The 12,264-nt window shown below is 38.6% G+C and overlaps 2 protein-coding genes across 2 annotated transcripts; one reads left to right on the forward strand and one right to left on the reverse strand.

Moving 5' to 3' along the window:
- The first annotated feature begins 5,076 nt into the window (after positions 1–5,076).
- Positions 5,077–8,445, forward strand: LOC121942887 (WD repeat domain phosphoinositide-interacting protein 4-like). The gene is made up of 10 exons (XM_042486182.1): positions 5,077–5,100; positions 5,275–5,391; positions 5,939–6,013; positions 6,549–6,653; positions 6,748–6,853; positions 7,285–7,379; positions 7,464–7,543; positions 7,617–7,825; positions 8,072–8,173; positions 8,253–8,445. Exons 2-10 carry the CDS (start codon positions 5,343–5,345, stop codon positions 8,443–8,445), a joined length of 1,014 nt encoding a protein of 337 aa, XP_042342116.1. The 5' UTR covers positions 5,077–5,100; positions 5,275–5,342.
- A 220-nt stretch (positions 8,446–8,665) lies between these two features.
- Positions 8,666–12,034, reverse strand: LOC121942888 (WD repeat domain phosphoinositide-interacting protein 4-like). Its single transcript, XM_042486183.1, has 10 exons — positions 12,011–12,034; positions 11,720–11,836; positions 11,098–11,172; positions 10,458–10,562; positions 10,258–10,363; positions 9,732–9,826; positions 9,568–9,647; positions 9,286–9,494; positions 8,938–9,039; positions 8,666–8,858 (listed from the first exon to the last, which is right to left on the reverse strand). The coding sequence occupies exons 2-10, from the start codon at positions 11,766–11,768 to the stop codon at positions 8,666–8,668; spliced, it is 1,014 nt and encodes a 337-aa protein (XP_042342117.1). The 5' UTR covers positions 11,769–11,836; positions 12,011–12,034.
- Positions 12,035–12,264: the final 230 nt, after the last annotated feature.

Below are 12,264 nucleotides of genomic sequence, written 5' to 3' on the forward strand. Positions count from 1 at the left end.
TTTTTTTGTTTTCTAGGGGGCAATCACAACAAAAATCAATGTTTTTTGTCAGGGAACGGTTCCCCCAGTTTTTTTTTTCTTTTGTTGTTTTTTTTTGTTTAATTTAATTTAATTTTTTAATAAAGTCCTCTGCCAAATGCTGGAGCTGTCTCTTCAGAAAATCAGACAGAAAAAGAGGTGAAAGGCAGAGTGGTCCTTTTTTCTGTGACTTTTAAAATCTCTGAATTGAACTTTTTTTTTCTCTAATGTTTCAGTCGGCCAACAGCGACGTCCAATATTTTTTAAATATATAAATCCAAAGAACACAATCACATTCCCTTTAATTCTTAGCATATTTGGGCACCCTGCCTGCTTCCTGCACACACACACACACACACACACACACACACACACACACACACACACACACACACACACACACACACACACACACACACACACACACACACACACACACACACACACACACACACTGATGTTAGCAGTTGGTTTTGGAGACTCATCACAGAAATGGAGATCTTTCATCAGCAGCCAAAAACGCAGCCTGTCCAAACAATTAGCTCCGTCCCCAAAGGTTTGATGGCGCTCACTGAACTGGCAGCCAGATGTTAACGCTCGTTTCAAACGTGGCGTGCAGGACAGTCAGTCAGCGTGAGCAAAATACGACGGCAGAGACCCCAAACTGTTGACTCGCAGAAGTCAGATATCGAGCAAGAAGAGGGGAAAAATCACTTTTTAAACTTTAACAATGAAAGTCCTCCGTTCCCAAACACTTAGAAATAAACAAATTCAGAATGAGTGTATATTTACATGAAAACATTTTTAAAAATCTGTTTTAGCATTTCATATATCATATTTACTGGATTCAGTAAGTCAAAGAGGATTTGCAGATGAATGAATTCGGATTTAGTTTATTTCTACGTAGTGCTCAAACGTTTCTGGAATCGGGTCGTATAAAATGTTCGTTAGACAGTTCTGACGGATTTTTGCTTCATTTTTATTTTATTTTTTAAACACTGAGGGAAGAAGGCAATAAGCAGCCTAACAAGAGAGAGACCAAAAATGAGCAAGAAATATGTTTTTTTTTTTTTAAAAAAAGTTACAAGAAAATTACCTGGATAAAAAAATTTAAAAAGTAATTTATAAAATTGAGATCTGAATAGTTTTGCCTTTTTTTTAAAAAAAAAAAAAAAACATTCAAAAACTTTTTTTTTTTTTAATTTAAAGCTGCAAGTGCTTCTTTGTGCGTGTCGGGGTATTGACAGAAAATATTATAAAACTTCCATATTGTTGTTTTAAAAAGTGACAATCAAGAGACCCATTGTTTAAAAATAAGTTTATTTATTGTTAAGTTTTTGGCTTTACTTCAATCCCAAGTTATTACAGTCATGTCAGAAAAAAATAAATAAATATAAACCTGGATAATTTTAATTGAAAAAATTAGAGAAATTAGAGAATTTCTTTATTTATCTCGACATTTCCCCCAGTTTTTTTTTTTTTTATCATATCTAATAGACCCCCCTAATTTTCAGGTCATTTTTTGTACTATTACTACTTTTTTGCCATTTGTAAGATATTTCTTCCTGTAATTTGAATCGGCTGAAGGAGCGCTGCCTGACACATATTAATTATTAATTATATTATATATTATTTATATTAAACACGTATTTCTGTCTGTGATGGAGACAAGAGACACCGTTTTTATGTCCAAAACTGTCCCAAACGTCAGGGACACTGTGAGGACAGAGCTGTTTTCATCACAAACCGACGCAGATGAAAATCACGTTTATTTTGGTTATTTTAATCACTCTCACTCGACGTTTTAACGGCGCCGCAGCCTCTTTTAATACTCACCTAAATGTTATTCCTGTGTTTTAATTGACGCAGGAAGTGTTAATCAGCATTTACTGTCCTGATTAATGAGCTCTGTCTCCGCTAATAAAGACAGTCGTAAACAGAGAGAAACCAGCAGCTGTGCGTTACCTCCGTGTTTCAGTGGATGTCTGTTCTTTATCATCATGGCGTGAATCTGGACGGTTTGACACTCACGTCATGTCCTCGTGTTGATGGTTCTCGTCACGTTAACAGCTGTGTTGATAAATGGGCTTCATAATGACCCGAGAAACCTCAGAGGTTTCTGTCGTCACTCTGAATTTGCTGCAGATTTGTTTTCATTATTTGACGGCGGCTGAGTGAATTAAGATTTTAGCTCCGGTTTGCAGACGGTGAAATTAGAAGGAACATTTTCTCTTTCTGAAACACTTTGTTGTTGATGTTTTTTTTGCACTGTGGCGAGGTGTTACTGATACTGAAATAGAAGGGTTTTTTTGGTTTTTGTTTGGTTTTTCTCCTTTTTTGTGCAGGATTTGTAGAACAGCCAATAGCAGCACGCTCTCTCTGAACTGATTGGGGTTCCTCAAGGGTCCATTCTCGGCCCACTGCTATTTTCCTTTATATACACACCACTGAGAACCATCATCCCCCATCACAACAAGGTCAGAAACATGTGATCTAACTCAGCATTCGACTGTCATACGATCTTTTTTATCATGCCAGAGCTGCATTTCTATAAAATCTAATAACCTTGTAAGAGACAGAGGCTTGAAAAACAGTCAGTTATACATTTTAATTATATTTTCAACATTTTTTCATGTCTTCATTCCAATTTCATCAGATTTTCTACACAGTTATTAAAGATTATTTTTTATTTTACAATTTGAATTATTTTATTGCTGTTGCACCTGATGACACACAGCTGTCCCCCTTCAGTCCAGTCAGTCTTTAGATTTCCTCCTTACAGGCACAAGTGATATTAGATGCTGAATTTCACTGAATAAAGTTTTTTATTTTAATTTAACGATGGCAAAACTGAAATGTTAGCCAAAGGTTCACCTAACAAGAAGCCTGATTCACAGCAAACTGGGTTCCTTTTCTTTTAATTTGAGCTAATATATGAGTCATTTGATTATTTGATTTAAGAAACCACAGGTGATATTGATTAAGTGAACAAGTTCAATAAAACAATAATGAGTAAAATTTAAAAAGTGGTTTTAAAATTGAAAGACGAGCTTCTGCATTTATTAGCTTATATATTGTGTCTATTTTCTACTTTTTTTAACTAAATGCAGTGATTGTAAATCCTTTTTGACCTAAATTCAATCAAATACAGTGTAAAAACAAGATATTTGATGGTAAAACTGATAAACCTTGTGATTTTTGCAAATATACTCTCATAATGAATTTCATGCTGCAACGTGCTCCAAAAAAAGTTGGTACAGAAGCACATTTATCTCTGTGATACTTTCTTTAAAAAAAACTCTCAATAAGCCTCGTTAGGTTCATTTGTTTGTGATAACGCCAAATGTGTCTACACTTTACCTGAAGCTGATTTTCTCCTGTGTTTGACAGCCTCTTATATTACTCATTTCATTTATACAGCGTCCTCTGATTAAATGGTTTTTTATGGTCTGGACTCGGGCCAAAAAGTTCACAAGCAAAAGCTTTTTTTACTGCTTTTTTACTGCTTCGCCTTTTTGAAAATAAAGCAGGAGAAAAGGCGAATGCACGCTCCGTCTCCGAGGAAAACGTGATATTTATCACAGATTTCAGTTTGCATGAAGCTTCTATATATAACCTGAGGGCATTTTTATTGGGCATTTTACGGGAGGTAAAGGAATCTTTACTGGTGCTCGAGCTGCGGTCTGTAAAAACCCGTTTGGACGGTATTAAAATGATGGAGATGCTCTGGCTCCAGTAAAACCCCTCACCTCCCACAGCGCAGCCGATCTGATGCAAACATCTAAAAATGTCTGAACAAATGACCTGAATCCACCTGCAGCCAGAATTGACATGAATATTATATTTCTACAAAATACAAGAACGTTTTGATGTAAGGGTTTAATAAAAAAAATATTTATGGAGTTAGTTTATTTTTAAATACATTTTAAATATTTTTTTCATCTTTCATTCCAATTTGTTCTGTTTAGCTACATATTAATCAAAGATTCTTTTTATTTGATATTTTTATATTGTGTTTATTTTTTAAATTAATTTTATTGCTCATTTTATTCTTTTTTTTCACTATTTTCTATAAAACATGAATAACAATTCTGAGCCTACCTGAAACCCCAAAACTTTACAATATAAACATTTTCTAACCCTGCATCTTAAAACAACAACGTGAGAAAGATGTGATCGAATTAAAGCTTTTGATTGAAGGAAAAACAAAATATTTTTTTCATCATGCCAGAGCTGCATTTCTACAAAATATAATCACCTTTAAGATGTTTTTATTTACATTTTTTAAGATTTTTAAATTAATTTTTCATCATTTTTTTCATTCTTTTTTTCTAAATGTTGCTACATCTTAATTAAAGATATCTATTTTATTTGATATTTTTTTTAAATTCTGACTTTAAATTAATGTTAAACATGACTGTAACAAGTTGCCTTGAGCCAAAAAACTTTACAGTAAAAACATTTTTGATCTCTGAAATACTACCTGTCTCGTACCAACGTGAAAAACATATAAAAATAATAAAGATTGTGAAATAAGATTGTAAAAAGATGAAAAACTTGAATATAAAATGTGTTTTACTGCCATTTAAAATATGAGTTATTTTTAAATTGTTTCTCTCATCATCTTTATGTGTTTTGAATCAAATCTCCTAAATCTCACAACATATAAATTGATTATTTTTTATTTTATATTTTTGTATTATATTTACTTTTAAATTTACTTGATTGCCAATTTGATCTTTTTTTCATTATAGTCTATAAAACATGATTGTGATAAGTTAGAAAAAGACGAATAAAGAAGTAAGATAGTAAGAAGATGAAAAGCTTCAATATAAAACAGCCATGTGTAATTTATGAGGTTTTTTATTTATCGTTTTTATTTGCGTTTTCGTTTCAATTTCTTTAATTTCGTCACATTTTAATTATAGAAAAACGTTTTTGTAAACAGGAAGCGGAACGAAACCGGAAGCACGTGTCGCATACGTCACTGTTGCGCCATCTGCGTTGTTGTTGTTGTTGTTGTCTCTGAGTGTTTGTTGTTGTTTTGAATCCTCCGCGTGGTCTCCTCTCGACGTGTTGATGGTGAGAGTTGTGTTTTTTTTAACTGTCGACGTAAAAACGGAACATTTAGTCGCGTCTACGTCGCTGTTTGCCGATGCTAACAGCGCTAACGGTGTTAGCGTGCTAACGTCAGCCGCAGAAAAACAACAACGATCAGCTGCTGTCACCGTGTTTCACGGTCTCTGCTCCTCTCAGGTCGACCCGAGCGTCCGCGCCGAGCTGTAGTCCACCGGGAACCCGACGGTAACGGGAGTGTGTCCGCCATGGCTCAGCAGAGAGGAGTCAACAGCCTGCAGTTCAACCAGGACCAGAGTGAGCTAACAGCTAACGGAGCTAACCGCCGCTGCTGTTTACTTTAGCACTACCTGAAGGAGTATTCACAGGCTTTACTGCAGTAAAAGTACCCACACCACACTCTAAAAATACTCTGTCAACAGGGAAAGTGTCGGTATAAACAGGAACTCGTGGTCTTAAACCCTAAAACTTAAAACAAAATTATTTCTTACAAAAACATTGAAATTAGGCAACAAGCGACATAACAAGTTACATAAATCACCTGAAATAATTTTAAAAAATGAAGCTATACTGTACTTTTCTGAAAAAAAATTATATATATATAAATTGGTAGTTTCATTTAGAATAAAACGTATTTAATATTTTTTATGAACTATGTTTAGGGTGCAATATAATATTCAATATTTCCCTGAAATATTATAATATAAATACAGCGAGTTACAGGTGCTCTGAAAAGAAAATACTCAAGTAGAAAAAAGCATTTTCTCAGATTTGTGAGTGCAGTAATCGAGTACATTAATCACATTCGGTAACTGCGTGTTTGCTTTGTTTTCCTGACTCTCAGGCTGTTTCTGCTGCGCGATGGAGACCGGGGTCAGGATTTATAACGTGGAGCCGCTGATGGAGAAAGGCCACCTGGGTGAGTCGACCGCACTTTAATGCTGGATTTTTATTTTTTAATTATTTTATTTTTGTTTTTATGGTAAATGCTGAAAAATCTCAGTTTGAATGATACTTTAGGTTGGTCACTATTATCTGTGCTGATCAGGGATTTTTATAATAAACTTTATTTCTATGACACAATTTATTAAATGTAAAAACAAAAAACAAGTAAATGACCTGGAAAGAGTGCCTAAAAAATTATAAATTTATAACATAACTTTGAATATGTAATTTTGATCATATTTTTTCCTCTAACATTTTGTCATGTCTATTAAAATAATTTTATAAATCTACTAATTTCTTGCAATTTGTTCACTGTTACTTGTGCTTAATAGCACATTTTATTAAATGCAACACAAAGTGCTTCTTTATATTAGAGCGATGAATTACTACACTGTTATATAAAAATATTTTATATCAGTACTACTACACCGCAGGGACTCTAAGCTGCTCTGGTGAGATGGCTGTTTCCAGTAAATCCAGTCAGTTTTAAAGTCTGTTTTCATTTCCAGACCATGAGCAGGTGGGCAGCGTGGCCTCGTGCTCGATGCTGCATCGATCCAACCTGCTGGCCGTCGTCGGAGGAGGAGTCAACCCCAAATTCTCTGAAATATCTGGTGAGTTACAGCAGCTCATTTGTTATTATGGCTTCTATTAATAAACCGGTCGTCATGTTTGTGTTGAAAGACTGATCAGATCTGTCCTCTGCAGTGCTGGTGTGGGACGACGCTCGAGAGTCACGAGACCCCAAAGACAAACTGGTTCTGGAGTTCACCTTCACCAAACCGGTTCTAGCTGTCCGCATGAGACACGACAAGTGAGTCCACCGTTACGGCACTTTGTCTCTAAGAGCTGAGGTCTTCGAGGTCCGAGAAATGTCCTAAAATCCAAGAAATGTCCTAAAATCCAAGAAACGTCCAATAATCTCAGACATTTTCTAAAATATGAAAAATGTCCTAAAATCCGAAAAAATGTCCTAAACTCCTAAAAACCTCATAATCTCCTAAAAATGTCATAAAATCTGAAAAAATCCTGGAAATTTTTAAAAATCCCGTAAGTATCCTAAAATATAAGAAACGTCCAAAAATCTGTAAAAATGTCCTAAAATCCAAGAAATCTGTTAAAATCCTAAAACATGTATGTAGCTGCTGAGCGGTTAAGAACATAATTTCGGGATTACTTGTCGATAAAATGAGCGTCAGCAGCAGCCGTGTGAAGTTTGATAAACGTGTCGCGTTTGTTTTCCAGGATCATCATCGTGCTGAAGAACAGGATTTATGTTTACAGTTTTCCAGATAATCCGGTCAAACTGTTCGAGTTTGACACCAGAGACAACCCCAAAGGTAAACGTCCGTCTCTCGCTCTGGATGTCTCCTTCCATCGCGGTCAAACCGTTTTTAATACAGTTAACCCTTTCTGTCCTGCAGGCCTGTGTGATTTATGTCCCAGTCTGGAGAAGCAGCTGCTGGTGTTTCCGGGTCATAAATGCGGCAGCCTGCAGCTGGTCGTAAGTCTCAGACTCACAAACCGACGTCCCGGACACATCTGTCCCCCCGCTAACAGGTATTGTTTCTGTTCAGGACTTGTCCAACACCAAGCCGGGGACGTCGTCCGCCCCGTTCACCATCAACGCCCACCAGAGCGAGATCGCCTGCGTGGCGCTCAACCAGCCCGGCAGCGTGGCGGCGTCCGCTTCTCGTAAAGGAACGCTCATCCGCCTGTTCGATACCACGACCAGAGACAAACTGGTGGAGCTGCGCCGAGGCACCGACCCCGCCACCCTCTACTGGTACAGTACCACGAGTTTAGAGAGGGGACACAGAATTATGCACACAGTTATTTTTTTAAAAAGACGTTGGCGGTGAGATTTTTCAGTGAAAAACAGGTCAACAACAACGAAGACACACGAGCTTCATAATTCAACAACTTTCTGGGGAAAAACGGAAGTAAAACGAAGTATGACGGAGTATTAAAGCTGCTGTCTGTTCGTGTTGACGCTCTGACCGTGCGTCTTATCTCCGTTCTTTCTCCGCAGCATCAACTTCAGCCACGACTCGTCCTTCCTGTGCGCCTCCAGCGATAAAGGCACCGTTCACATCTTCGCCCTCAAAGACACCAAACTGAACCGCCGCTCTGCGTAAGGCCGCCTGACGCTGACATTTCACCCTCACACTGCTCAGAGAGTCTAAAATAATGCGTATGTGTGTGTTTGTCAGGCTGGCGCGTGTGGGGAAGGTGGGCCCTGTGATTGGTCAGTACGTGGACAGCCAGTGGTCATTGGCCAGTTTCACCGTGCCGGCCGAGTGCGCCTGTATCTGCGCTTTCGGAAAGAACACGTCCAAGAACGTCAACTCCGTCATCGGTGAGGACACGCGTCAAAATACACACGATGTCTTAACTGTGCTTTAATTATACAGAAACTCATAGTGAGCATGTAATTTATGAAACTTTTTTTTCAATATTTTGGTCTAAATTTAATTTTCTTAGAATTTAGACTAAATAATCACCAATTATTATTATAATAATAATTGGTGATTATTTAGTCTAAATTCTAAGAAAATTAAATTTAGACCAAAATATTGAAAAAAAAGTTTCATAAATTACATGCTCACTATGAGTTTCTGTATAATTAAAGCACAGTTAAGACATCGTGTGTATTTTGACGCGTGTCCTCACCGATGACGGAGTTGACGTTCTTGGACGTGTTCTTTCCGAAAGCGCAGATACAGGCGCACTCGGCCGGCACGGTGAAACTGGCCAATGACCACTGGCTGTCCACGTACTGACCAATCACAGGGCCCACCTTCCCCACACGCGCCAGCCTGACAAACACACACATACGCATTATTTTAGACTCTCTGAGCAGTGTGAGGGTGAAATGTCAGCGTCAGGCGGCCTTACGCAGAGCGGCGGTTCAGTTTGGTGTCTTTGAGGGCGAAGATGTGAACGGTGCCTTTATCGCTGGAGGCGCACAGGAAGGACGAGTCGTGGCTGAAGTTGATGCTGCGGAGAAAGAACGGAGATAAGACGCACGGTCAGAGCGTCAACACGAACAGACAGCAGCTTTAATACTCCGTCATACTTCGTTTTACTTCCGTTTTTCCCCAGAAAGTTGTTGAATTATGAAGCTCGTGTGTCTTCGTTGTTGTTGACCTGTTTTTCACTGAAAAATCTCACCGCCAACGTCTTTTTAAAAAAATAACTGTGTGCATAATTCTGTGTCCCCTCTCTAAACTCGTGGTACTGTACCAGTAGAGGGTGGCGGGGTCGGTGCCTCGGCGCAGCTCCACCAGTTTGTCTCTGGTCGTGGTATCGAACAGGCGGATGAGCGTTCCTTTACGAGAAGCGGACGCCGCCACGCTGCCGGGCTGGTTGAGCGCCACGCAGGCGATCTCGCTCTGGTGGGCGTTGATGGTGAACGGGGCGGACGACGTCCCCGGCTTGGTGTTGGACAAGTCCTGAACAGAAACAATACCTGTTAGCGGGGGGACAGATGTGTCCGGGACGTCGGTTTGTGAGTCTGAGACTTACGACCAGCTGCAGGCTGCCGCATTTATGACCCGGAAACACCAGCAGCTGCTTCTCCAGACTGGGACATAAATCACACAGGCCTGCAGGACAGAAAGGGTTAACTGTATTAAAAACGGTTTGACCGCGATGGAAGGAGACATCCAGAGCGAGAGACGGACGTTTACCTTTGGGGTTGTCTCTGGTGTCAAACTCGAACAGTTTGACCGGATTATCTGGAAAACTGTAAACATAAATCCTGTTCTTCAGCACGATGATGATCCTGGAAAACAAACGCGACACGTTTATCAAACTTCACACGGCTGCTGCTGACGCTCATTTTATCGACAAGTAATCCCGAAATTATGTTCTTAACCGCTCAGCAGCTACATACATGTTTTAGGATTTTAACAGATTTCTTGGATTTTAGGACATTTTTACAGATTTTTGGACGTTTCTTATATTTTAGGATACTTACGGGATTTTTAAAAATTTCCAGGATTTTTTCAGATTTTATGACATTTTTAGGAGATTATGAGGTTTTTAGGAGTTTAGGACATTTTTTCGGATTTTAGGACATTTTTCATATTTTAGAAAATGTCTGAGATTATTGGACGTTTCTTGGATTTTAGGACATTTCTTGGATTTTAGGACATTTCTCGGACCTCGAAGACCTCAGCTCTTAGAGACAAAGTGCCGTAACGGTGGACTCACTTGTCGTGTCTCATGCGGACAGCTAGAACCGGTTTGGTGAAGGTGAACTCCAGAACCAGTTTGTCTTTGGGGTCTCGTGACTCTCGAGCGTCGTCCCACACCAGCACTGCAGAGGACAGATCTGATCAGTCTTTCAACACAAACATGACGACCGGTTTATTAATAGAAGCCATAATAACAAATGAGCTGCTGTAACTCACCAGATATTTCAGAGAATTTGGGGTTGACTCCTCCTCCGACGACGGCCAGCAGGTTGGATCGATGCAGCATCGAGCACGAGGCCACGCTGCCCACCTGCTCATGGTCTGGAAATGAAAACAGACTTTAAAACTGACTGGATTTACTGGAAACAGCCATCTCACCAGAGCAGCTTAGAGTCCCTGCGGTGTAGTAGTACTGATATAAAATATTTTTATATAACAGTGTAGTAATTCATCGCTCTAATATAAAGAAGCACTTTGTGTTGCATTTAATAAAATGTGCTATTAAGCACAAGTAACAGTGAACAAATTGCAAGAAATTAGTAGATTTATAAAATTATTTTAATAGACATGACAAAATGTTAGAGGAAAAAATATGATCAAAATTACATATTCAAAGTTATGTTATAAATTTATAATTTTTTAGGCACTCTTTCCAGGTCATTTACTTGTTTTTTGTTTTTACATTTAATAAATTGTGTCATAGAAATAAAGTTTATTATAAAAATCCCTGATCAGCACAGATAATAGTGACCAACCTAAAGTATCATTCAAACTGAGATTTTTCAGCATTTACCATAAAAACAAAAATAAAATAATTAAAAAATAAAAATCCAGCATTAAAGTGCGGTCGACTCACCCAGGTGGCCTTTCTCCATCAGCGGCTCCACGTTATAAATCCTGACCCCGGTCTCCATCGCGCAGCAGAAACAGCCTGAGAGTCAGGAAAACAAAGCAAACACGCAGTTACCGAATGTGATTAATGTACTCGATTACTGCACTCACAAATCTGAGAAAATGCTTTTTTCTACTTGAGTATTTTCTTTTCAGAGCACCTGTAACTCGCTGTATTTATATTATAATATTTCAGGGAAATATTGAATATTATATTGCACCCTAAACATAGTTCATAAAAAATATTAAATACGTTTTATTCTAAATGAAACTACCAATTTATATATATATAATTTTTTTTCAGAAAAGTACAGTATAGCTTCATTTTTTAAAATTATTTCAGGTGATTTATGTAACTTGTTATGTCGCTTGTTGCCTAATTTCAATGTTTTTGTAAGAAATAATTTTGTTTTAAGTTTTAGGGTTTAAGACCACGAGTTCCTGTTTATACCGACACTTTCCCTGTTGACAGAGTATTTTTAGAGTGTGGTGTGGGTACTTTTACTGCAGTAAAGCCTGTGAATACTCCTTCAGGTAGTGCTAAAGTAAACAGCAGCGGCGGTTAGCTCCGTTAGCTGTTAGCTCACTCTGGTCCTGGTTGAACTGCAGGCTGTTGACTCCTCTCTGCTGAGCCATGGCGGACACACTCCCGTTACCGTCGGGTTCCCGGTGGACTACAGCTCGGCGCGGACGCTCGGGTCGACCTGAGAGGAGCAGAGACCGTGAAACACGGTGACAGCAGCTGATCGTTGTTGTTTTTCTGCGGCTGACGTTAGCACGCTAACACCGTTAGCGCTGTTAGCATCGGCAAACAGCGACGTAGACGCGACTAAATGTTCCGTTTTTACGTCGACAGTTAAAAAAAACACAACTCTCACCATCAACACGTCGAGAGGAGACCACGCGGAGGATTCAAAACAACAACAAACACTCAGAGACAACAACAACAACAACAACGCAGATGGCGCAACAGTGACGTATGCGACACGTGCTTCCGGTTTCGTTCCGCTTCCTGTTTACAAAAACGTTTTTCTATAATTAAAATGTGACGAAATTAAAGAAATTGAAACGAAAACGCAAATAAAAACGATAAATAAAAAACCTCATAAATTACACATGGCTGTTTTATATT

Source organism: Plectropomus leopardus, chromosome 5 (assembly GCF_008729295.1).
Source record: "Plectropomus leopardus isolate mb chromosome 5, YSFRI_Pleo_2.0, whole genome shotgun sequence".
Lineage (NCBI taxonomy): Eukaryota > Metazoa > Chordata > Actinopteri > Perciformes > Serranidae > Plectropomus > Plectropomus leopardus.

What these genes read in the sequence shown, in the direction of transcription:
- LOC121942887 (XM_042486182.1), top strand. Translation starts at nt 5,343, where the DNA reads ATGGCTCAGCAGAGAGGAGTCAACAGCCTGCAGTTCAACCAGGACCAG. An exon ending in CAAATTCTCTGAAATATCTG is followed by an intron (nt 6,654 to 6,747) that starts GTGAGTTACAGC and finishes TGTCCTCTGCAG; the next exon opens with TGCTGGTGTGGGACGACGCT. An exon ending in GTCCGCATGAGACACGACAA is followed by an intron (nt 6,854 to 7,284) that starts GTGAGTCCACCG and finishes TTTGTTTTCCAG; the next exon opens with GATCATCATCGTGCTGAAGA.
- LOC121942888 (XM_042486183.1), bottom strand. Translation starts at nt 11,768, where the DNA reads ATGGCTCAGCAGAGAGGAGTCAACAGCCTGCAGTTCAACCAGGACCAG. An exon ending in GTCCGCATGAGACACGACAA is followed by an intron (nt 9,827 to 10,257) that starts GTGAGTCCACCG and finishes TTTGTTTTCCAG; the next exon opens with GATCATCATCGTGCTGAAGA. An exon ending in GACCCCGCCACCCTCTACTG is followed by an intron (nt 9,040 to 9,285) that starts GTACAGTACCAC and finishes CTTTCTCCGCAG; the next exon opens with CATCAACTTCAGCCACGACT.